The sequence below is a fragment of the Olea europaea genome, chromosome 21 (assembly GCF_002742605.1).
Source record: "Olea europaea var. sylvestris chromosome 21, O_europaea_v1, whole genome shotgun sequence".
In the NCBI taxonomy this organism is placed as follows: Eukaryota; Viridiplantae; Streptophyta; class Magnoliopsida; order Lamiales; family Oleaceae; genus Olea; species Olea europaea.
This window is the reverse complement of record NC_036257.1, coordinates 8,698,406-8,720,543: the sequence shown is the minus strand read 5'-3', so window position 1 is coordinate 8,720,543 and position 22,138 is coordinate 8,698,406. Positions and strand designations below refer to the sequence as shown.

At 34.6% G+C, this 22,138-nt stretch overlaps 4 protein-coding genes across 8 annotated transcripts; 3 read left to right on the top strand and 1 right to left on the bottom strand.

Moving 5' to 3' along the window:
- The first annotated feature begins 8,806 nt into the window (after positions 1 to 8,806).
- On the top strand, positions 8,807 to 9,925 carry LOC111370540 (senescence-specific cysteine protease SAG39-like). Its single transcript, XM_022992287.1, has 2 exons — positions 8,807 to 9,242; positions 9,336 to 9,925. Exons 1-2 carry the CDS (start codon positions 8,807 to 8,809, stop codon positions 9,923 to 9,925), a joined length of 1,026 nt encoding a protein of 341 aa, XP_022848055.1.
- A 2,668-nt stretch (positions 9,926 to 12,593) lies between these two features.
- Positions 12,594 to 13,873, top strand: LOC111370538 (senescence-specific cysteine protease SAG39-like). Its single transcript, XM_022992286.1, has 2 exons — positions 12,594 to 13,029; positions 13,142 to 13,873. Exons 1-2 carry the CDS (start codon positions 12,594 to 12,596, stop codon positions 13,729 to 13,731), a joined length of 1,026 nt encoding a protein of 341 aa, XP_022848054.1. The 3' UTR covers positions 13,732 to 13,873.
- A 1,603-nt stretch (positions 13,874 to 15,476) lies between these two features.
- LOC111370294 (senescence-specific cysteine protease SAG39-like) lies at positions 15,477 to 16,919 on the top strand. Its single transcript, XM_022991969.1, has 2 exons — positions 15,477 to 16,084; positions 16,196 to 16,919. Exons 1-2 carry the CDS (start codon positions 15,649 to 15,651, stop codon positions 16,783 to 16,785), a joined length of 1,026 nt encoding a protein of 341 aa, XP_022847737.1. The 5' UTR covers positions 15,477 to 15,648; the 3' UTR covers positions 16,786 to 16,919.
- Positions 16,920 to 17,365: 446 nt separating this feature from the next.
- LOC111370537 (ubiquitin-like modifier-activating enzyme atg7) lies at positions 17,366 to 21,855 on the bottom strand. Of its 5 annotated transcripts, none has more exons than XM_022992283.1 (10): positions 21,704 to 21,855; positions 21,061 to 21,206; positions 19,116 to 19,228; positions 18,972 to 19,026; positions 18,793 to 18,887; positions 18,436 to 18,625; positions 18,222 to 18,327; positions 17,994 to 18,139; positions 17,745 to 17,874; positions 17,366 to 17,694 (listed from the first exon to the last, which is right to left on the bottom strand). In XM_022992283.1, the coding sequence occupies exons 1-9, from the start codon at positions 21,715 to 21,717 to the stop codon at positions 17,789 to 17,791; spliced, it is 951 nt and encodes a 316-aa protein (XP_022848051.1). In that variant the 5' UTR covers positions 21,718 to 21,855; the 3' UTR covers positions 17,366 to 17,694; positions 17,745 to 17,788. The 5 variants fall into 5 exon arrangements, with proteins under 5 accessions (XP_022848051.1, XP_022848050.1, XP_022848049.1 ...); XM_022992282.1 differs by having other exon boundaries at positions 17,366 to 17,676; XM_022992281.1 differs by having other exon boundaries at positions 17,366 to 17,874.
- Positions 21,856 to 22,138: the final 283 nt, after the last annotated feature.

The following is a 22,138-nucleotide window of genomic DNA, read 5'->3' as shown; positions in this document are numbered from 1 at the left end:
CAAACCTTGTTCACATACGACGAGTTCATCTCGAGTATCATGGCCTCTTGCTGTCTTTTCCAAGTCAACACTTGACTTTATTTTGTTGCAACTAGCAGGTTCATTATCCTGGATCCGTAATACTTGATTAGTAATCATGGATTCGCACCTTCTTGAGGGTCGAATGATCCTACTAGATTCACATAGAGCTAATATGCCCTCAGGAGTCTTTACTTCCTGGTTAAGAGTATGTCCCATATCAGATGAGGGATCAAACTCGAATTTATCTACTTAGTTAACTATATCTGTGGACTCTTGAACTCTTTCAAGTTCTATTTTGCTCCCACTGTCCTCCCTTAGAGTAAACATTTTCTCTAAAAGGACGATATGTCGTGAGACAAAAACTTTATTCATGATAATAAAATTTATATTCAAATGTCTGTTTTGAATATCCCCACAAATACGTAGTTATCAGATTTAGTGTCAAACTTATCTGATTCAAGGCGCTTCAAATAAGCATCATGGCTCCCAAACTTTTATATGAGATAAATTGGGACTACTGCCTTTCCATAACTCGTATAGATTTCTGTTAACCAACTTAGATTTGACATGATTTAGTGTATTGCACACTGCAATCAATGCATGACCCCAAAAAAATTTTAGGAGATTCGCATGGCTTGTTATTAATCGCGTTATATCTAATAGTTAACGATTTTTCCTTTCAGATACACCAATATGCTGCAGTGTATATGGAGGAGTTCACTGTAAGAGAATCTCATTCTCTCTTAGATGATCTAGATTTTATTTTTAAGATACTCTCACTTGATCGAATCTTAATGTGAGTGTATCTTTACCTATTTGTTTCTCTATTTCTAGTTTGAATCCCTTGAACTTTTCAAGAGTTTCATATTTGAGTTTCATCAAGTATACATGATCATTGATGAAATAAGATAAATATTTCCTGACATCAATAGACATGAGTCCATATGCATCACTATGCATTAGACCAGTAATTATGCTGACCATTCTTCTTTTTCTAGTAAAAGAAGATTTGATCATTGTACCAGACATGCATAATTTGTACTTGTCAAAATCAATTAATCTTGAGTATACATCTTTATGTAACTTTGGAATTGCATTTCATCTATATGACAAAGTCCGCCATGCAAGATTTCAGTAATAATTAGATTATCGCATTTATGCCTTATAATTTCTATTCTCATTATAGAATCTTAGTATTAAGGAATATAAACGTCGTTTTGTAATTTACCATGGCTATTAGAATCTTTATCAAGATAAACAAGAACAACAATTATCCTTAACATTAAAATAGTTCATGTCCGAACATGAAATTCATTTTAATGTTCCAGCTATGGTGGGTATAAAGCGACATTTCTCTAATTCCAATACTAAACCAAAAGGCAATGGCAAGAAATATATTCCTACAGGCAATGCAGCAACCTTTGCTCATCTCCAACGTGTAGGTCAACTTCTCCCTTTCACAGTGGTCTATTTCTATTTAGTTTCTCTATATTTGTATAAATATGAGATCTACATCTGGTATCAAATACCTAAAAAACTCGTGAAGTAGACGTAAGCCACGCAATATTTCTTCCAATGATCTTTCATTCTATAATGAAATCGAGGGTCATTAGATTTGGTATTATCCTTCACTTTGACGGCCTTAACCATATTGGATGCTTTCACAAAGCCCCTTTAGACTTCCTCTTAATATCTTTAGAGGAATCAATGGCTTGCCCACTACTAACTTTGATGTTGGGCTTAACAATCTTAAGCATGTTAAGCAACTTAATAATTGTGCATTCGAGCTTATTCACCTTAAATTCATAATTAGTTGTGAATAACTTTCTCTAATAGAGATTGCAGAACTAAGTTACTACTTAGTTCATGGTTTATGATTGAACTCAATTGAGACATTTCTCGACGTTAATCATCTTCAGTGTCTAAGCATCGATTGAAGATAACTCTGTCATTTTGCATCAGTATAGTTGTTTGGAAGTCTCATATCTTTCCACACATGATTATTATCATACAACTCTTTGTAATGAAGAATTATGTGTTAACATTTATACTCTCAAGTTGCTTTTATAATTCAGTGACGTAGTTGCAAGCATCATATACGTTGCAGTACTATTGTCATCACTGCGTTTATTATAGCAGCCACCTCTTCCTTAATTGAGTCATCACCAGATGTCTCTGGAAAATGTTACTTAAGGACAACCAACTTTCTCATTCTTGAGAACAATTCTCAAATTGCAGTGCCTAATCAAGAAGATTTAATTTGGTTCTTGGCATCCAATATGCCTCTCAAACTCACATGGTTACTCTTGATTCAATAAATATAAATGACGAAAAGAAAAAGAATAATATATAAAATGCATCAATTAACTTAACATTGACTTTTATTAAATTAATTATGCTCCCACTGTTTAAATAAAATTTATGATCCTGTTACATAAATCTTACATAAATTTATGGAGTTCATACTTGACTCCCAGTGGGCTGAGATCCCATCTTTTATATTAAGACCTTGAGTGTACTCAACAAACCTTAATATAACATTTGGGTAGATACTATTATCAATTGTATCTCCATACAACTCCCAGATCATTAAACTGACAACTCTTTGTTTTCACACATCTTATGTGTTAGCTTAAGATGCATCTAAAATTTATCTCCTTGAGTGTACTCAACAAAAGATAAGTTTTAGTTAAGTCGAACCCATCATTCAGAAATATCTAATATTTCATAGTGTTAAACATATCCCTAATAGACCAGCCTTGAGTGTACTCAATAAGTTGAGACGATTTGGGACTCTGATTTTTCACTATAATGATGGAAGACAATTATAAATGTGACTTAATATTTTGTGGAGGGATTTTGCATTCAAAGGTCTCATCGTAACAATAATATATATGTTATTATACATCTACCATGCAAATAAATATATATGTAACATAATATAATGGTGCGGATGATTATGGACTTTTACTATCTAGTCTTTCCGAGCTATAAGGAAGACTAGTTGGTCAATTCCTAGGGGGTATAGTATTGAACAGTATCAATGTACCATCTCCATGGTCCCCTCCTCTTCTTGTTTCTTCAATTAGTCCAGCTACAATCTGTCTCCTATACTATTTGGCACACAGACCTAAATGAAATTGGACTTGCAGGCCCATAGTAATAATAATAATAATAATAACGAACTCGTAGGTCCAAAACGATTAAGAGCTCGCAGGCCCAAAATAATTAAGAGCTCACGGCCCACAAAACAACAAGAATAAAAATCAACAATTCAATACATCCATATGATTGAGTCCATAATCATTCACTAATAATGCATTTGTCACATAAATGTATTCTTATATAATATCTAATATTATATAAAAACATGTTTCAAGTTTCTAACAATTAAGACCGTCTAAACTCTTTCAGACAAATGGATCGGAACAATTAAATAATTAATTAATCATATTAATCAATTATTTAATTAGCGGACATATTTAATTAAAATCAAATTTTAATTAAATACCGAATTAGAGTCCAACTCTAATTCAACAAGTATAGGGTGGGATAATTTAATTAAAATCAAATCTTAATTAAATATGAAATTAGAGTCCAACTCTAATTGAAACAAATTTTAGTGTGAATTGATTTAATTAAAATCAAATTTTAATTAAATGTCAACTTAGAATCCAATGCTAACTTCAATAACATATTTGGGTGAATAATTAATTAAAATCAAATTTTAATTAAGTATTAAATTAGAGTCAAACTCTAATTTAAATTGAATTAATATTTCATTTAGGATAACACTCTTAAATAAAATAAAATTCAATTTAGGGTCAAATTTTAAGGTAGGACAAATTAATTAAAATCAAAATTTAATTAAATGTCAAATTAGAATCCAATGCTAATTTTTAGAATATATTTTGGTGAATAATTTAATTAAACACTAAATTAGAATCCAATTCTAATTTAAATTGAATTAACATTTTAATTTAGGATAAAACTACTAAATAAAATAAAATTAAAATTAGGCTCAAAGTTTAATATTTAAGTTAAAATCTAATTTTAAAGTAAATATAAAAAATCGTCAATTTTAAATGAAATTTTAATTTGGGTCAAAAATTGAAATTATAGGTCAAACCCATTTAAAATCAAATTTAAAAACATTTTATATTTTAAATTCAAATCCCCTTTTGAAATTTACATTTTGACCCATTTTCAAATTATACTCAAGACCTCTCAATTTCGCAAATTTTAAGCAGGCCCTTCATATTTCGAAAATTTCAGAACAAGTCTTAGTTCAGAAATTGCAAAACTGACCCTTACTACTAAATTGCAGAGAGGGACCTCCAATTTCTCAAATTTATCGAGAAGCCCCCGTCCCCAACTTCACACCCAACAGCGACTGAAAACCCTAGATTAATTCCTTCTTTGTCGGCGCTCCCTTCTTGGTTTTAGGAGGCGGCGACTCAATATGTGCAGCGGGGAGTCGCCGCTTACAAAAGCGGCGACTTCCTTGCCTTCAGCAGCAGCCATGCGCTGCTGTAGTATGCCGCTGCTTTCGCCCGACGGCGAGCTCGTCGCTTCAGCAGTGGCAAGCATGCAGCTGCCGGGCGCCATTGCCAGCTGCGTCGCGTCTTCGGCTGCCCCTTGACATACTGTCTCTTTTTTTTTTGTAAACAGATGTCATATATTATTCCAATCCCAAAGATAATTTCTATTCAAAATCTGATTTTGAACATGAAAAATTATTTATTTCCTTAATCGTTAAAACAAGAAAAACAATTAACATTTAATTGTTCCAACATGCAAAGCAATTTCTAACAAACACAAAGTAGGCTCCGATACCACTGTTGGGAATCTACTTATATATGTACAGTGAAAAATTAAAATTATTTCGATTCCCACCGAGAATCCCTTTGTGTTTAGATAGAAATCGTGATAAAAATTGTATCTTTGAAGAATTCTGCAAACCTTTTGCTTTTCTTTTCGTTCCACCAATCTTGATTTGCCACCCACAACTGTCCAATTATCTAGCCTCCAACGGTGATCCACACAGAGAATAGGATTGCAGCTACTAGAGTTTTCTCCTCTTGTGCTAGTAAGAATAATTATGAGAAAAATCATATGGATTGAAAACTTTAGCCATGTATTTATATAAGCCCAAATGGGTCTGGCTCGATTCGATCCAATATTTAATTAATCTATTTAATTAAATCCGGTCCGTAAATTAATTAATCAAATTAATTCATTCAGGCCTATAAATAACAAACCCAATTAATAAATTTATCCAACATTGTTAAATTAATTAATTGACAAATTTGCAATATTCCTATTCTCTTTTGTGTGCGACCCATCAGGTTCCCGATCACGATGCCTAATGATGTGAAATATTATTTTGATCTAATCAAAATTGATAAATTAAAACACCCTTTTAATTTATCATCAGTTCACACTCGCCGTCCCAGATTGACATCTAGCAATGTGTCAGAACAATACATGTGACGGAAAATGTCACGTGGTATGACAAAACCAAATTCGTTCGTTTACCGTGAAACTATAATCCATTCGTCAATATGATCCGATCAATTACGAGATATGGAAGTGTGTCAATCTCGATTAACGATCATATCTTTCACTCCACTATTAAGTCAATATAAGTCGAAAACTCTTTTTCGATTTATAAGTACACCTTGGCCAAGAATTCCATCATCGACTTAATTGAATGAAACACAGATCATAATCTCCTACTATCTATGAGTGACGTATCCTTTATTGATCAATCACAACCTTCATACGATTCTTGACGTACCTGAACGATGTCGTATTAGTGGCCCTTTGCAGAGCAACATCCAACACCGCCAAAATATGACTGTCCTCATATAAGATGCCATGACGATCTCAAGTCAAAGGACCAATTCCACTATCGAACGTTAGAGATTAACCACTGACACTCAGATAGTTATCCATGGGGAATCTCTCGATGGATCTCCAATGTTTTGTTCTATAATAGAACATCCATGTGTTCATTTAAGTGTCACCACACTTTAACTTATGAAATTAGTTACTTACTTCACAAGTAAGAAATGTCATACGTGATGGTCTATCCGTAATAACGATATCCGTATCTCGTTATTACTTACGATCACGGATGATTTAAAATTCAATCAGATGTAATTTGTATCTCACAATCACAACTCCTTGTGATTAACAATTACAAAGATTTGAATTTACGGACTCTATTATTTATTTAATTGTCTATTAATTAAACAATAGATCTGTCATTTAATTGGATTAATTACATATCAAAAATATTTATATTCAAAATTGATTGAATTTAAGGCATAATACTTACAAGATTAACAGCAAGTAAAAGTATTCTTCAACTAGCTAGAATCTAGTACACTAGGCTCTGCAACAGGATTGAAACATTGGTAAGTTATTAGATAATTGATATGATAGTATTGATAAGACTCTTAAACAAAGGCTTTATGATATACTAACAGAGTATTTCCGTGTTCATTATTATTGATTTTGGTTTATTTTCATGTTTTAGGTTTTATTTTCGAATGTGAGCTACATTGAAGAAAATGGAAAGAAACGAAAATGAGTTTGTTGGGAAAACAATTCCCAATGAATGCCCAAGAAACAAACTAAGTTGGCAAAGTGAAAAAATCCAAAATACATGAAGAACANNCGCCATGGAAGTGGCGCCCAGGCGCCATGTTACTGCCGGGGAGGCAGAAACTGGGCGCCTGGGCACCCACTCCTGGCGCCTAGAAGCCCGGCAGAACCAGCAGAACCAGCCCCCTTCCTCTCTTCTCTTGCTCAGCTTCACCAGCTTCTCTTCTTCTCACAGAGTTTGAATTTGAAGCAAAGTGAAAGGGTCAAGACTGAGCTTTCGTGATTTTGATTATACAGAAAGAAACATAATTATGGTGAATTAGGAAATTCAAATAAAAAAAAGGAAAAGATGGTCAAAATGAAGAAAAAGCCTCGAGTACAGGCTTTTTCACAGCTTTTGACGGGGTGCTATCGTGTCAGCACTCTGTTGTCCTTTTTTTTTTTTTTTGGTGGAAACCTACCAAGTGTGATTTCTATAAAATTTTTGATGATTTTTCTATGCTATATAAGGATTGTTCCAAAATGAAATTAGGACATTTCTCCTATGTAATTCCTTTTTTTCTAGATGGCATTTTCGAATTTCGAACTTAGAAACCTATAAGACAACAGCACAACCCTTTGAAATTTCACTTTTCTAGCTTATCTTGGGAACATTTATGGGGAGGATTTTTGAACATTTATTGGATGGTCAAAGAAGAGGGAAAACAATAGGGAAGAATACAAAGGAACTTCGAAGAAATTGAGAAGATTGAAAGGGAAGAAGATTAAAACTCAATACCACTCCTGAATCCTTTCCTAGGGAGGGGTTCCAAGTCTTTTCTCTCATTTTTACTTTTCTTACATGGTTTGGAGGTGTATTTCTTGTACTTTTGTATTTTCTCTCGTTTTCACAAAATGTGCTAAATCGTGAAGATGATGTGAAGCCTAAGTTGAAGATTAAATTTCCATGACCTTTTTCTTTTTTTTTTTTTTTAGTTTCCGAACATTTACTGGATGTTTTATTACTTGTAATAGAGTTAATTGATTTCTTATTTCTTGGCCAATTTTAGGATCAGTTTTTAGAGAGGTGAAAAGTGGTTTAGCTCTCTTAACAAAGGTTTTGAAGGGAATAGAAGTGTGATCGTGGATGGTATTGGCTGTGATTAACATTCTAGTTTGTAATTTTTAATCATTTTGAGAATCCGTACATCATAGTAAGTTTTGAGTTTATTCGAGAGGAACTGTCGAACATTGAAGAGGCATCAATCGTCAACATTAAATATAACCTAAAACTTGATAGAAATTAAAGTGGATAATTAAGTGAAGTCAAAATCCTAGTACTTTCTAACATTCAAATATTCTCTAAGCTAATGTTATCAGTTTTGATTGCGTTAATTTTATTAGTTGCTTGCCAATTGATTAGTTTGTTAAAATGATCAAACTAATTTATGTATATCTCCAACAATTCAATCAACTAGTATTAAATCACTAAAACACAAATAGGGCAGTCTTCTAAGGATTCAACTTTTCTCATCAATTTATAACTTATTCATGACTTGTGCACTTGCGTTGTCCCAGATTAATGCAAACGCTTATAATCAAGATAGTGAAGAAGCAATTTTCTATGCATGTTGTTGCGATTACTTTATGGATATTGTCGAGTTAAGATTAATTGTCAAGAACTTCAAGATTTTAGGCTGGCAATATTAACAAACCTATGCATCTTGAATTATTAATTTCTAGTTCAAATCTTCCTTCAAAAATATAAAACTTCCCAGTTCGATGCTTCTACCAGCCATTGAGATTAATAAGTGCAGTATTCGTGCTGAAAATGAGTAAGAAATGCAGTAAGCAATTGATAAGACAGTTTTTTTTATTTTATAATAATAAAGCATCGGCCACGGAATTCATTGAATGCTTTTATTAATAATAAAAAAAATATTTCATCGGGACATAAAAGCATTCTTTAATTAATTGAATGTAATGAAGCAGCAGCCACGGAATTGAGCTATGATTTCCCTTTCATCCATAACTTGCCGGGCTTTCCAGGGACTTTGAAATGCAACAAGATGATATTTTGAAGAAGAATGAACTCCATGAATTCTATAAATACCTCTGTGTCTCTCGAATGGTTGCACAAAACATTTCTTCATATCATTAAATTCAAATACATTAAACTCTCCTACTCGAAAGAATGGCTTCGACTCGCAGTTGGAAGCTTATTTTTGTTGCAATTCTTGTGTTGGAGATGTGGGCATCTCAAGCCATAGCTCGTTCTTTGCAAGATGCATCCATGGTTGAAAAACACGAGCAATGGATGACACAATATGGACGCCAGTATAAGAATAGTGCAGAGAAGGCTACGCGATACAAAATATTCAAGGAGAATGTGGAGTACATCGAGACTTTTAATAAAGCAGGCACTCGATCTTATCAGCTTGGCATCAATCAATTTGCTGATCTGACAAACAAGGAGTTTCAGGCATCTCGGAATGGATACAAAATGTCCCCTTTCCTAAAGTCACCTAAAGCGTCGTCATTTAGGTATGAAAATATGACCGCAGCTCCATCGAGCATGGACTGGAGAAAGAAGGGAGCTGTTACTGGTGTGAAGGACCAAGGCCAATGTGGTTGGTTAACTCAATTCTTTGTTATATATTTCCTGATTCTAACATCAAATCTGTTTTTCATCTAACTATTTGTAATTTGTACAAATACAATAGGATGTTGCTGGGCTTTCTCAGCCGTTGCAGCCACTGAAGGAATAAACCAGCTTGCAACAGGAAAATTGATTTCATTATCTGAACAAGAACTTGTGGATTGTGACACAAGTGAAGATATGGGCTGCAATGGAGGTCTAATGGATAATGCGTTTCAGTTCATCATCAAGAATCAAGGACTTACAACTGAATCTAATTACCCATATGCCGGAACAGACAACTCTTGCAACAGTAAGAAGGAATCCTCCCATGCTGCCAAGATTACAGGATTCGAGGATGTTCCGGCCAATAGCGAGTCAGCGTTGCTTAAAGCCGTGGCTAAACAACCGGTATCTGTTGCCATTGATGCTAGTGGATCCGACTTCCAGTTCTATAAGAGTGGAGTTTTCACTGGAGAATGCGGGACTGATCTAGACCATGGAGTTACAGCAGTCGGTTATGGGACAGCTAGTGACGGTACTAAGTATTGGTTAGTTAAGAATTCCTGGGGAACAAGTTGGGGTGAGAATGGATACATTAGAATGCAAAGGGACATTGATGCTGCGGAAGGAATCTGTGGCATTGCCATGCAAGCTTCTTATCCAACTGCATAAAACTTCAAGATGTCATCTCACACTAAATAGTTATTTACATCAAGACCTCGTCATTTCACCTTGTGTATATCTGTTGTCAAATTTCCTTCTCATGCTTCTGTAAATGAACACTGTAATGAAATTTATACGAATATGTAGGCAATTATTTCCAGTGGTTTGCATAAAGTATCTCTATCAAATGATGATTTCAATGTGTGCGTGAAGAATATACTTGAAACTTCTTAAAAGGGAATTCCATAGCAATCAGGAAACGACATGGTGAAAGAAACTGGATTCCATTTTCATATAATCCAAATTCAATGATGTATTCATGTTCTTGACAGTATAATATAGCAGTTGACTTTTTTAGCAAATTGCACTTTATTAAAGAAGAAAAAGAAATTAAAGTTGTTTCATTGTATAAAGAGTCCGATGAAATATACTCGAACTATTCAATGGACCTTAGAGAATTTATATACCAGACTAAACTTAGATTAACAGCAAGTAAAAGTATTCTTCAACTAGGAAGAATCTAGTACACATGGCTCTGCAACCGGATTGAAACATTGGTAAGTTATTAGATAATTGATATGATAGTATTGATAAGACTCTTAAACAAAGGCTTTATGATATACTGAGTATTATTCCTTGTTCATTATTATTGATTTTGGTTTATTTTCATGTTTTGGGTTTTATTTTCGAATGTGAGCTACACTGAAGAAAATGGAAAGAAAACGAAAATGAGTTTAAATTTGAAGCAAAGTGAAAGGGTCAAGACTGAGCTTTTGTGATTTTGATTATAGAGATGGAAAAAAACATGTTTACGGTGAATTGGGAAATTCAAATAAAAAATAGAAAAGATGGCCAAAATGTAGAAAAAAGCCTCAGGCATAGGCTTTTTTCACAGGCTTTTGACAGGTTGATGTCGTGTCAGCACTCTGTTGTCCCTTTTTTTTTTTTTTTTTTTGGTGGAAACCTATCAAGTCTTATTTCTGTAAAAAAAATTTATGATTTTTCTATGCTATATAAGCATTGTTCCAAAATGAAATTAGGACATTTTTCCTATGTAATTCATTTTTTTCTAGATGGCATTTTTGAATTTCGAACTTAGAAACATATAGGACAACAGCACAACCCTTCAAAATTTCACTTTTCTAGCTTATCCTGGGTACATTTTTGGGGAGGATTTTTGAACATTTATTGGATGCTCAAAGAAGAGGGAAAACAATAGGGAAGAATAGAAAAGGAACTTTGAAGAAATTGAGAAGATTGAAAGGGAAGGAGATTAAAACTCATTTCCACTCCTGAATCCTTTCCTAGGGAGGGGTTCCAAGTCTTTTCTCTCATTTTTACTTCAATTACATGGTTTGGTAGTGTATTTCTTGTACTTTTGTATTTTCTCTCGTTTTCACAAAATGTGCTAAATTGTGAAGATGATGTGAAGCCTAAGTTGAAGATTAAATTTCCATGATCTTTTTTTTTTTTTTTAGTTTCCAAACATTTACTGGATGTTTTATTACTTGTCATAGAGTTAATTGATTTCTTATTTCTTGGCCAATTTTAGGATAGTTTTTAGAGAGGTGAAAAGTGGTTTAGCTCTCTTAACAAAGGTTTTGAAGGGAATAGAAGTGGGATCGTGGATGATACTGGTTGTGATTAACATTTTAGTTTGTAATTTTTAATCATTTTGAGAATCCGTACATCATAGTAAGTTTTGAGTTTATTCGAGAAGAATTGTCGAACATTGAAGAGGCATCGATCGTCAACATTGAATATAACCTAAAACTTGATAGAAATTAAAGTGGATAATTAAGTGAAGTCAAAATCCGAGTACTTTCTCACATTCAAATATTCTCTAAGCTAATGTTATCAGTTTTGATTGCTTTAATTTTATGAGTTGCTTGCCAATTGATTAGCTTGTTAAAATGATCAACCTAATTTATGTATATCTCTAACAATTCAATCAACTAGTAATAAATCTCTAAAACACAAATAGGTAAGTCTTCTTAGGATTCAACTTTTCTCATCACTTTATAACTTATTCATGACTTGTGCAGTTGCATTATTACGTTGCAGATTGCAAACGCTTATGATCAAGATAGTGAAGAAGCAATTTTCTACGAGTGTTGTTCCCATTACTTTATGGATATTGTTGAGTTAAAATTAATTGTCAAGAACTTCAACATTTTAGGGTGGCAACATTATCAAACCTATGCATCTTAAATTAGTTATTTCTAATTCAAATCTTCCTTCAAAAATATAAAAATTCCCAGTTCGATGCTTCTACCAGCTATTGAGATTAATAAGTACAGTATTAGTGCTGAAAATGAGTAAGAAATGCAGTAAGCAATTGATAAGACAGTTTTTTTTATTTTATAATAATAAAGCATCGGCCACGGAATTCATTGAATGCTTTTATTAATAATAAAAAAAATATTTCATCGGGACATAAAAGCATTCTTTAATTAATTGAATGTAATGAAGCAGCAGCCACGGAATTGAGCCATGATTTCCCTTTCATCCATAACTTGCCGGACTTTCCAGGGACTTTGAAATGCAGCAAGATGATATTTTGAAGAAGAATGAACTCCATGAATTCTATAAATACCTCTGTGTCTCTCGAATGGATGCACAACACATTTCTTCAGATCATTAAATTCAAATACATTAAACTCTCCTACTCAAAAGAATGGCTTTGACGCGCAGTTGGAAGCTTATTTTTGTGGCAATTCTGGTGTTGGAGATGTGGGCATCTCAAGCCATAGCTCGTTCATTGCAAGATGCATCCATGGTTGAAAAACACGAGCAATGGATGACACAATATGGACGCCAGTATAAGAATAGTGCAGAGAAGGCTACGCGATACAAAATATTCAAGGAGAATGTGGAGTACATCGAGACTTTTAATAAAGCAGGCACTCGATCTTATCAGCTTGGCATCAATCAATTTGCTGATCTGACAAACAAGGAGTTTCAGGCATCTCGGAATGGATACAAAATGTCCCCTTTCCTAAAGTCACCTAAAGCGTCGTCATTTAGGTATGAAAATATGACCGCGGCTCCATCGAGCATGGACTGGAGAAAGAAGGGAGCTGTTACTGGTGTGAAGGACCAAGGCCAATGTGGTTGGTTAACAAACTAATCTTTTAACTCATTTTCTTTGTTCTATATTTGATTTGCTTCTAACATTATATATATATTTTTAATTTTATCTAACTATTTGTAAAAATACAATAGGATGTTGCTGGGCATTCTCAGCTGTTGCAGCCACTGAAGGAATAAACCAGCTTTCAACAGGAAAATTGATTTCATTATCTGAACAAGAACTTGTGGATTGCGACACAAGTGAAGATATGGGCTGCAGTGGAGGTCTAATGGATAATGCGTTTCAGTTCATCATCAAGAATCACGGACTTACAACTGAATCTATTTACCCATATGCCGGAACAGACAACTCTTGCAACAGTGAGAAGGAATCCTCCCATGCTGCCAAGATTACAGGATACGAGGATGTTCCAGCCAATAGCGAGTCAGCATTGCTTAAAGCCGTGGCTAAACAACCGGTATCTGTTGCCATTGATGCTAGTGGATCCGACTTCCAGTTCTATAAGAGTGGAGTTTTCACTGGAGACTGCGGGACTGATCTGGACCATGGCGTTACAGCAGTCGGTTATGGGACAGCTAGTGATGGTACTAAGTATTGGTTGGTTAAGAATTCTTGGGGAACAAGTTGGGGTGAGAATGGATACATTAGAATGCAAAGGGATATTGATGCTGAGGAAGGACTCTGTGGCATTGCCATGCAAGCTTCTTATCCAACAGCATAGAACATCAAGATATCGTCTCACACTTGATAGTTACTTCCATCAAGACTTCTTCATCTCACCTTGTGTATATCTGTTGTCAAATTTTCTGCTCCTGCTTCTGTAAATGAATACTGTAATGAAATTTATATGAAAATGATAGGCAATTATTGCCAGTGGTTTGCATTAAGTATCTCTATCAAATGATGATTCCAATGTGTGAATAAAGAATATACTTGAAGAAACTTCGTAAAATGGAATTCCATAGCATTCAGGGGAAGAAAAAGGTGAAAAATTAACTGGATTCCATTTTCAAATAATCCAACTTCAAGGATGTATTATGTTCTTGACAGTAGCAGTTGACTTTATAGCAAATTGCACTTTATAAGAAGAAGAAGAAATTATAATTTTATACATTGTATAACGAGTCCAATGAAACATACTCGAACTATTCAACGGACCTTAGAATTTTTATACCAGACTACACTGGATTACAACTTAAATCAACATCAAGTAAAAGAAATTTACATTTCGGATTCTTCAAGGATTTACAGATGGTGATGATTTATATTATGATGCCAAAATATCTGGCAACTAGCTAGACCATTGTACAATAGGCTCTGCAACACGATTGAAACCTTGGTAGTTATTAGATAATTGATATGATAGTGTTGATAAGACTCTTAAACAAAGGCTTTATGATATACGAATAGGGTATTTCAAAGTTCATTATTATTGATTTTGTTTTTTTTTTTTTTTCTTCCGAATGTGAGCTCCACTGATGAAAATGGAAAGAAAACGAAAATAAGTTCGAATTTGAAAGGTGTGTTTAGCTCTCTTAACAAAGATTTTGAAGGGAAGGGAAATATATCACCGTGATTTGTGTGATAGTGGATGATATTGGTTGTGATTAACACTTTCGTTTGTTAATCTTAATTATACCGAGAGTCCATACATCATAATAAGTTTTGAGTTTACTCGAGAGGAACTGTCGAACATTGAAGGGACATCGGTCGTCAACATTAAATATAACCTAGAACTTGATAGAAATTAGTGAATAATTAAGTGAAGTTAAAATCCTTGTACTTTCTCACATTCAAATATTCTCTAAGCTAATGTTATCAGTTTTGATTGCTTTAATTTTATTAGTTGCTTGCCAATTGATTGGCTTGTTAAAATGATCAACCTAATTTATGTATATCTCTAACAATTCAATCAACTAGTAATAAATCTCTAAAACACAAATAGGTAAGTCTTCTTAGGATTCAACTTTTCTCATTACTTTATAACTTATTCATGACTTGTGCAGTTGCAATATTACGTTGCAGATTGCAAACGCTTATGATCAAGATAGTGAAGAAGCAATTTTCTACGCGTGTTGTTCCCATTACTTTATGGATATTGTTGAGTTAAAATTACTTGTCAAGAACTTCAACATTTTAGGGTGGCAACATTATCAAACCTATGCATCTTGAATTAGGTATTTCTAATTCAAATCTTCCTTCAAAAATATAAAAATTCCCAGTTCGATGCTTCTACCAGCTATTGAGATTAATAAGTACAGTATTAGTGCTGAAAATGAGTAAGAAATGCATAAGCAATTGATAAGACAGTTTTTTTTATTTTATAATAATAAAGCATCGGCCACGGAATTCATTGAATGCTTTTATTAATAATAAAAAAAAATATTTCATCGGGACATAAAAGCATTCTTTAATTAATTGAATGTAATGAAGCAGCAGCCACGGAATTGAGCCATGATTTCCCTTTCATCCATAACTTGCCGGACTTTCCAGGGACTTTGATATGCAACAAGATGATATTTTGAAGAAGAATGAACCCCATGAATTCTATAAATACCTCTGTGTCTCTCGAATGGATGCACAACACATTTCTTCAGATCATTAAATTCAAATACATTAAACTCTCCTACTCAAAAGAATGGCTTCGACTCGCAGTTGGAAGCTTATTTTTGTTGCAATTCTGGTGTTGGAGATGTGGGCATCTCAAGCCATAGCTCGTTCATTGCAAGATGCATCCATGGTGGAAAAACACGAGCAATGGATGACACAATATGGACGCCAGTATAAGAATAGCGCAGAGAAGGCTACGCGATACAAAATATTCAAGGAGAATGTGGAGTACATCGAGACTTTTAATAAAGCAGGCACTCGATCTTACCAGCTTGGCATAAATCAATTTGCTGATCTGACAAACAAGGAGTTTCAGGCATCTCGGAATGGATACAAAATGTCCCCTTTCCTAAAGTCACCTAAAGCGTCGTCATTTAGGTATGAAAATATGACCGCAGCTCCATCGAGCATGGACTGGAGAAAGAAGGGAGCTGTTACTGGTGTGAAGGACCAAGGCCAATGTGGTTGGTTAACAAACTAATCTTTTAACTCATTTTCTTTGTTCTATATTTGATCTGCTTCTAACATTATATTTTTTTTTTATGTTTATCTAACTATTTGTAAAAATACAATAGGATGTTGCTGGGCATTCTCAGCTGTTGCAGCCACTGAAGGAATAAACCAGCTTTCAACAGGAAAATTGATTTCATTATCTGAACAAGAACTTGTGGATTGCGACACAAGTGAAGATATGGGCTGCAGTGGAGGTCTAATGGATAATGCGTTTCAGTTCATCATCAAGAATCATGGACTTACAACTGAATCTATTTACCCATATGCCGGAACAGACAACACTTGCAACAGTAAGAAGGAATCCTCCCATGCTGCCAAGATTACAGGATACGAGGATGTTCCAGCCAATAGCGAGTCAGCATTGCTTAAAGCCGTGGCTAAACAACCGGTATCTGTTGCCATTGATGCTAGTGGATCCGACTTCCAGTTCTATAAGAGTGGAGTTTTCACTGGAGACTGCGGGACTGATCTGGACCATGGCGTTACAGCAGTCGGTTATGGGACAGCTAGTGATGGTACTAAGTATTGGTTGGTTAAGAATTCTTGGGGGACAAGTTGGGGTGAGAATGGATACATTAGAATGCAGAGGGGCATTGATGCTGAGGAAGGACTCTGTGGCATTGCGATGCAAGCTTCTTATCCAACTGCTTAAAACAGCAAGATAAGAAGCCATTTCGAACAAGATTTCGTCATTTCACCTTGTGTATATCTGTTGTCAAAATACCTACTCATGCTCATGTAAATAGAACTTGTATGAAATTTATATATAAAAACAATAGGCTATAATCGCCAGCAGTTTGCATAATCACATCAAGTATCTACATATACTTAAAAAAAAAAAAAACAAAAAAAAAAAACAAAACCTACTTTCAAGAAACTTCATATAGGAATATTCCATCAGATAGATGATGTGATCCCCATTCTTAAACTATGTTGCTAGTTTATCGCTATATTGCATTCTGAATGCTAGCACAAGCATTGGAGCATTGTTCCTGAAAGACTCTGCTCATTAGTTCATGAATATCCTAAGGTATTGAGTTGAGTTGCGTAACCAGCTCGACCCTTGTGTTTAATGACTACTTTTCTCAAATGAACCGAATCCATTGAATGATCCGTGTTTAGATTATCATAATTTTTAGTTTTTTACATCCCAAAAATTGTGGGATTATAGAATACAGACCAACGAAATAATATATTAATATTTTTATGTCCAATCGCTAGTGATCAAAATATGATAGAAATATACTTGAAATTGGATTAAGATCCGAAACAGTATCCAAAACACACTGCATACACACATGAAATGCATGTAATGTTAACAAAACAAAAAACCAATTACAGTAGCAACGTCCACGTAATTGAAATTGTTGTCAATTCATACATAACCCGCCGGTGCCTTTATGCTTGGCAATTCCTTGTCAAAGCCGCAAAAAGATATTCACATTACAGTGGTAATGCTTTCACTTAAGACAGAAATCATTGAAGAAACAATTTGTTATCCATATATACCTTGTTCTTGTATGCCTTTTCATTCAAATTAACCCTACGAAAACCATATAAACTTGTGAAAATATATTATTTTTGTAGTGCCATATGAAGTGGAATACTTACCTATGGATTTGCAATTTGATCAAAAATTTATTCTTGCTCTTTCGTTAGTCCTTGGGAGATCTTCTTGCCTGGCAACTTCTTGCAGCCTTCAATGAAGCATCCATTGTTGAGAAGTACGAGCACCGGATGGCTAAATATGGATGTGCATACGAAAATAATGCAGAGACGGCAATGCGATTCAAGATATAAGCTTTCGATTATCAAGCCAAACAAATGATAAAATTTTAACCAGAGTGCTCAAATGCTAACCATAAGCATTCGAGCAAACTAGGCATCCAAGTGTGCCAGCTCCAAGGAGGAGGCATCTTGCCGAAGACAAAACATCGAGGTTTAATGAAGGCAAGGCACGCCATCTCATTGGCTTCAAGATCAAATCTGCAGCTGATCTGGCTAACCTGTTAACAATGAGCCACAAAGTAGTGAGGAAAAAACCAAAAATACTGTTCTGTAGGTGGAGTGATAATTTATAGAAGATACCTAGTTGGATCCATGGTGTTAGCAAGGCTGATAAACCTTGGAACCATTCTTCCTCTATTCCTTTCCCAACCCACAGCATTTGGCATATTATAATTGGTTTTCCAACCTAAATAAAGTTCACATTTTCAGAGATCTCTTATCATATAAAATTGTAATTATATATATGAGACAAGTGAACCCGAAAAGTGTTGTTGCTCAATTACCACTGCCCTACCTTGTGAATTTGATATCAATGCTTCACCCACCAAGGACAGTCCAAGATCCGCAAAACCACGATTCTCGCGGTGGCATAAAAATGGAACTTTTTCAAGTCTCCATCTTACATGAATATATAATAGAAAGTTTTGAAGAGGCCAGCCGGGATTATTTGGAAGATGATAAGGATCATAAAATCCAAACAGAACCAGCAGGGAATAAAGACATGCATTTATGTAAATTAAATGTTTCTTCCATTATGAATAATTGAAGCTAATATAGAATTCCATTAGTTTTTGTCAGTAATAGGATTTCAGCCATTTTGATTACTATATAATCATATAGATTTCCAAATATTTAAGTGGTATTAACAGACCTTATGACCATTACTTCGGCAGTCTTCAAAGTCAATCAGATGCCTAACAGTAGCAATTGAATTTGTATCAATAGAAACCAGGAAGAATGGAATATCTGCAAGAGACTAGAGGATTTAGCCCCACAAATACAAAGAAAAGCATTGACAATGGATCAACACGTGCTCATGAAATCCTCTACCTGTTGTTGATGACAGGTTATGCCACTCATTACAAGCAACTGCTAGGGACTCAGCCTATAAGCCGCAACAGTATCTTTTAAATTAAAACCAACATCTCAATGAGTAGCTAGAAGTATTCTCCATATTATTAATATTCCTATCACCTCTTCTAAGCTAAACAAGTGGGAAGCTGGCTTCAACATAACCGAGGTTGCAGGAGGATCAAGCATCAGAGCAGGGAAAGCAAACCAGTAATAAAAGCTCCATTTAATTAAGTCTGCAAATGAGATAACAAGGAATCTTGAAAAAATTGTGCTATTGTCCTCAGCTTTTCCCGAATGAATGATCTCCCAGATCAGACATTTAAAGAAAAGTAAGCTGATATGAGATGCATATTTGCCACCTGGGTAATCCGCCTTTTATCTGGTTACACTAGTAGTTTCGGGTGTGGCATGGAAGGTATCCTAAACAATTTAAAAGTTCATTACCGAGAATATTGTAAAACATGGATTGCATATTGAAATGTACAACAAAGATACTTTCTTCGCTTCTGCGTTAAGTAAAATTTTGCTTGTCAAGAGCCTGGAAGCCTTCATATATATTTGTATTATAGAGAATGCCAGGGACAGAACACTTATTCCTATTCCTATGGCTTGGTTCTAGCACTGCTGATTGTTCACTTGATTCAGTAGGCAATAATTCGGAAAGACGAGTTAAATGTTCTGACACTTGATGATGTGAGCATGGTGCAAAAATAAACTGACATGAAATCAGACGAAACAATCCTACATGCTCAGACATCATGACAGGATATTATGCTTTATTCATCAGGAATGCAATCAGAGATAGGAAACCAAGAAATACAAGAAATACAAGAAATAAAATTATAGCCAAGGCTAAAGACCATTTCATGGTTAGCAGACCACCTGTTTTTATGCTTCCATTATATCATTGTGTTTGCTTGGAGGTCCATTAGTTTAAATTAAGAGGATGACACTCTAGCCGATATAGAGCCCATAGTTGTTTACCATACTATTTAGAAGCTACATGGAGATAACGGGGTATGGAACACATAGTGAGCTACAACAATGATTAAAGGGCCTAATAAGCCTAGATTAAGAGATAATTGAGCATGACATGACTTTGTTAGGATCTCATACGAGCTTTTATGGCCTAACCTGTGCACTCTGCCTCTCGCTTTCCAAAACTCATTTTTCCTTTAATGCTAAAAACAACCATCTAACCATGTAAAAACCCTTCTAAGAACCTTAGAACATGTTTAGGAAGTGTTTGTAAACAATTTAAATTATAAATGGATAGAAATGAGTGGGTAGTACTTGTAGGATCCTTGAGATGTGAGAATAAAAAGTGGTTTAAGGGTTTATAAACAGTTTATAAACATGAGCCAAAGATAGGCTTAGTGTGCCACATAAAATATGTTCATTATCCAATAGTCAATGCTATCCTTTCTTCACATCATCCATCATTGGTTAGGTCAAAATTACTCATAATAATGTCTCCCATAAATTTTCAAGAGATGATACATTTGCTCCAGGATTGACAAATATGAAAGGATGCCCAAGAGAATTTAAGGCTTTAAAGCCTTGGCAAAGCACTGTTAAAATTTGTGCAATCACCCTATACCCCAAGAGCTTCCCGTATTTTATTCATCAATTTTGATACAATAATGCACAATCTTAATTAATAACTCTGGTTAATAGTCATTCCTGATGCAGTATTGACAGTATCATGTTTCATAAATGAAAAATACACATTTTTTAATCACTTTCTAGTTTACACCACCCTGCCTACCTTAGATGACACATCGCCAACACATAGATCCACAGATCAGCATGAACCTTTTCTCTCTAGCTTAAGCCAACCCCTAAACTTGCAATTTGTGCAAGCATAAACTAGGTGCTATGCATGATTTGTAAAATATTAGTTTGATCTTTTCCTGGTTACAAGACAGAAAATAAGCCAAAAATATATCAAGGTGCAAAATTCCCTCCAACAAATTGTAACTTTTGAAGAACGGGCTATAAACAGCAAAAATCAGGGATGACTTCTTGGCATGTAAATCTAAGTCAAATGTAACAGAAGGTTTACCAGTTATTGGAATTGGAGACTCATCGAGCCATAGCTTGTTGAGCTTCAATGAAGACAAACTACGCCAAAAACCCTCTTCCACAGCACTCTGAAAAGGTGCAAATTGAAGAGTGGTTTCCTTCCTATGGTCCACCATTCTGGCCAGTCTGATTTTGTCTCCAGTTTAGTTTAGGTGAAGAAAGGTTCCTCCAACAAAAATATCTTATAGAACATGAATGAAAGCATAAAGCTAAATTACAATTAACAAGAAAGAATCCAATGCATTAGGTTCGGAAATTTAAGTTATGAAAACCATATTTGTTACTTTTAAAAAGTTAAAATCAAATTCTTAAACCAGTGAATGCAAATATTAATAACCCAACCAATTGACGTTATTCTTGAGTTCCACAAACTACAGCTCTTATTGAAGGCATATTACACCATCACTTCAAGAATGCTGCACGGACTATATGAAAAACTACAGTATTGAAGTATGACTCAAGATTCGAGTAAATGTACCCCCACCAAACTAATCAACCATAACTGAAAACTACACAATGAAATCGCGAGAGTTTCAACAAAAAATCCAGACCCAGATAGAAAATCGAGCAGAATAATCGATGCACATCTTGAAATTCTATAATTTTCTCCCAAAAAATATTACCTGTAACTCTGCATTGACTTCCCAAAAAATTTACAGAAATTTGAAATAGAGATACAGGTACCTCACGTTGCTTTTGATGCTGTTAAGGTTACTCCGCACAGAGAGTCAAATACAGATGGACGATTGTCATATGCTCTTCTTTTTCCTTCTTCCTTTTTTCCTTATTAAAAAAGAAAAAATAAATCAATAAAAAGGTTGAAACCCAAATTTGAGGCCTCACCGTCCCATCCTCAGAGCTTTGGGGGAGATAAATTGTGGAATATGTCACATAAGGAACAAGAGCGATTTGTACATTACGCCTACAAGGAATCTAATTTCATATTTCATGAATCGAACCCCCACATTACGACTGTCTCTCTCCTGTCCTTTACATCACTAGACTATACCTCGGAAGCCTTTTTTCCTTATTTTATTTGAAGGTTGAAAAACTTTGGT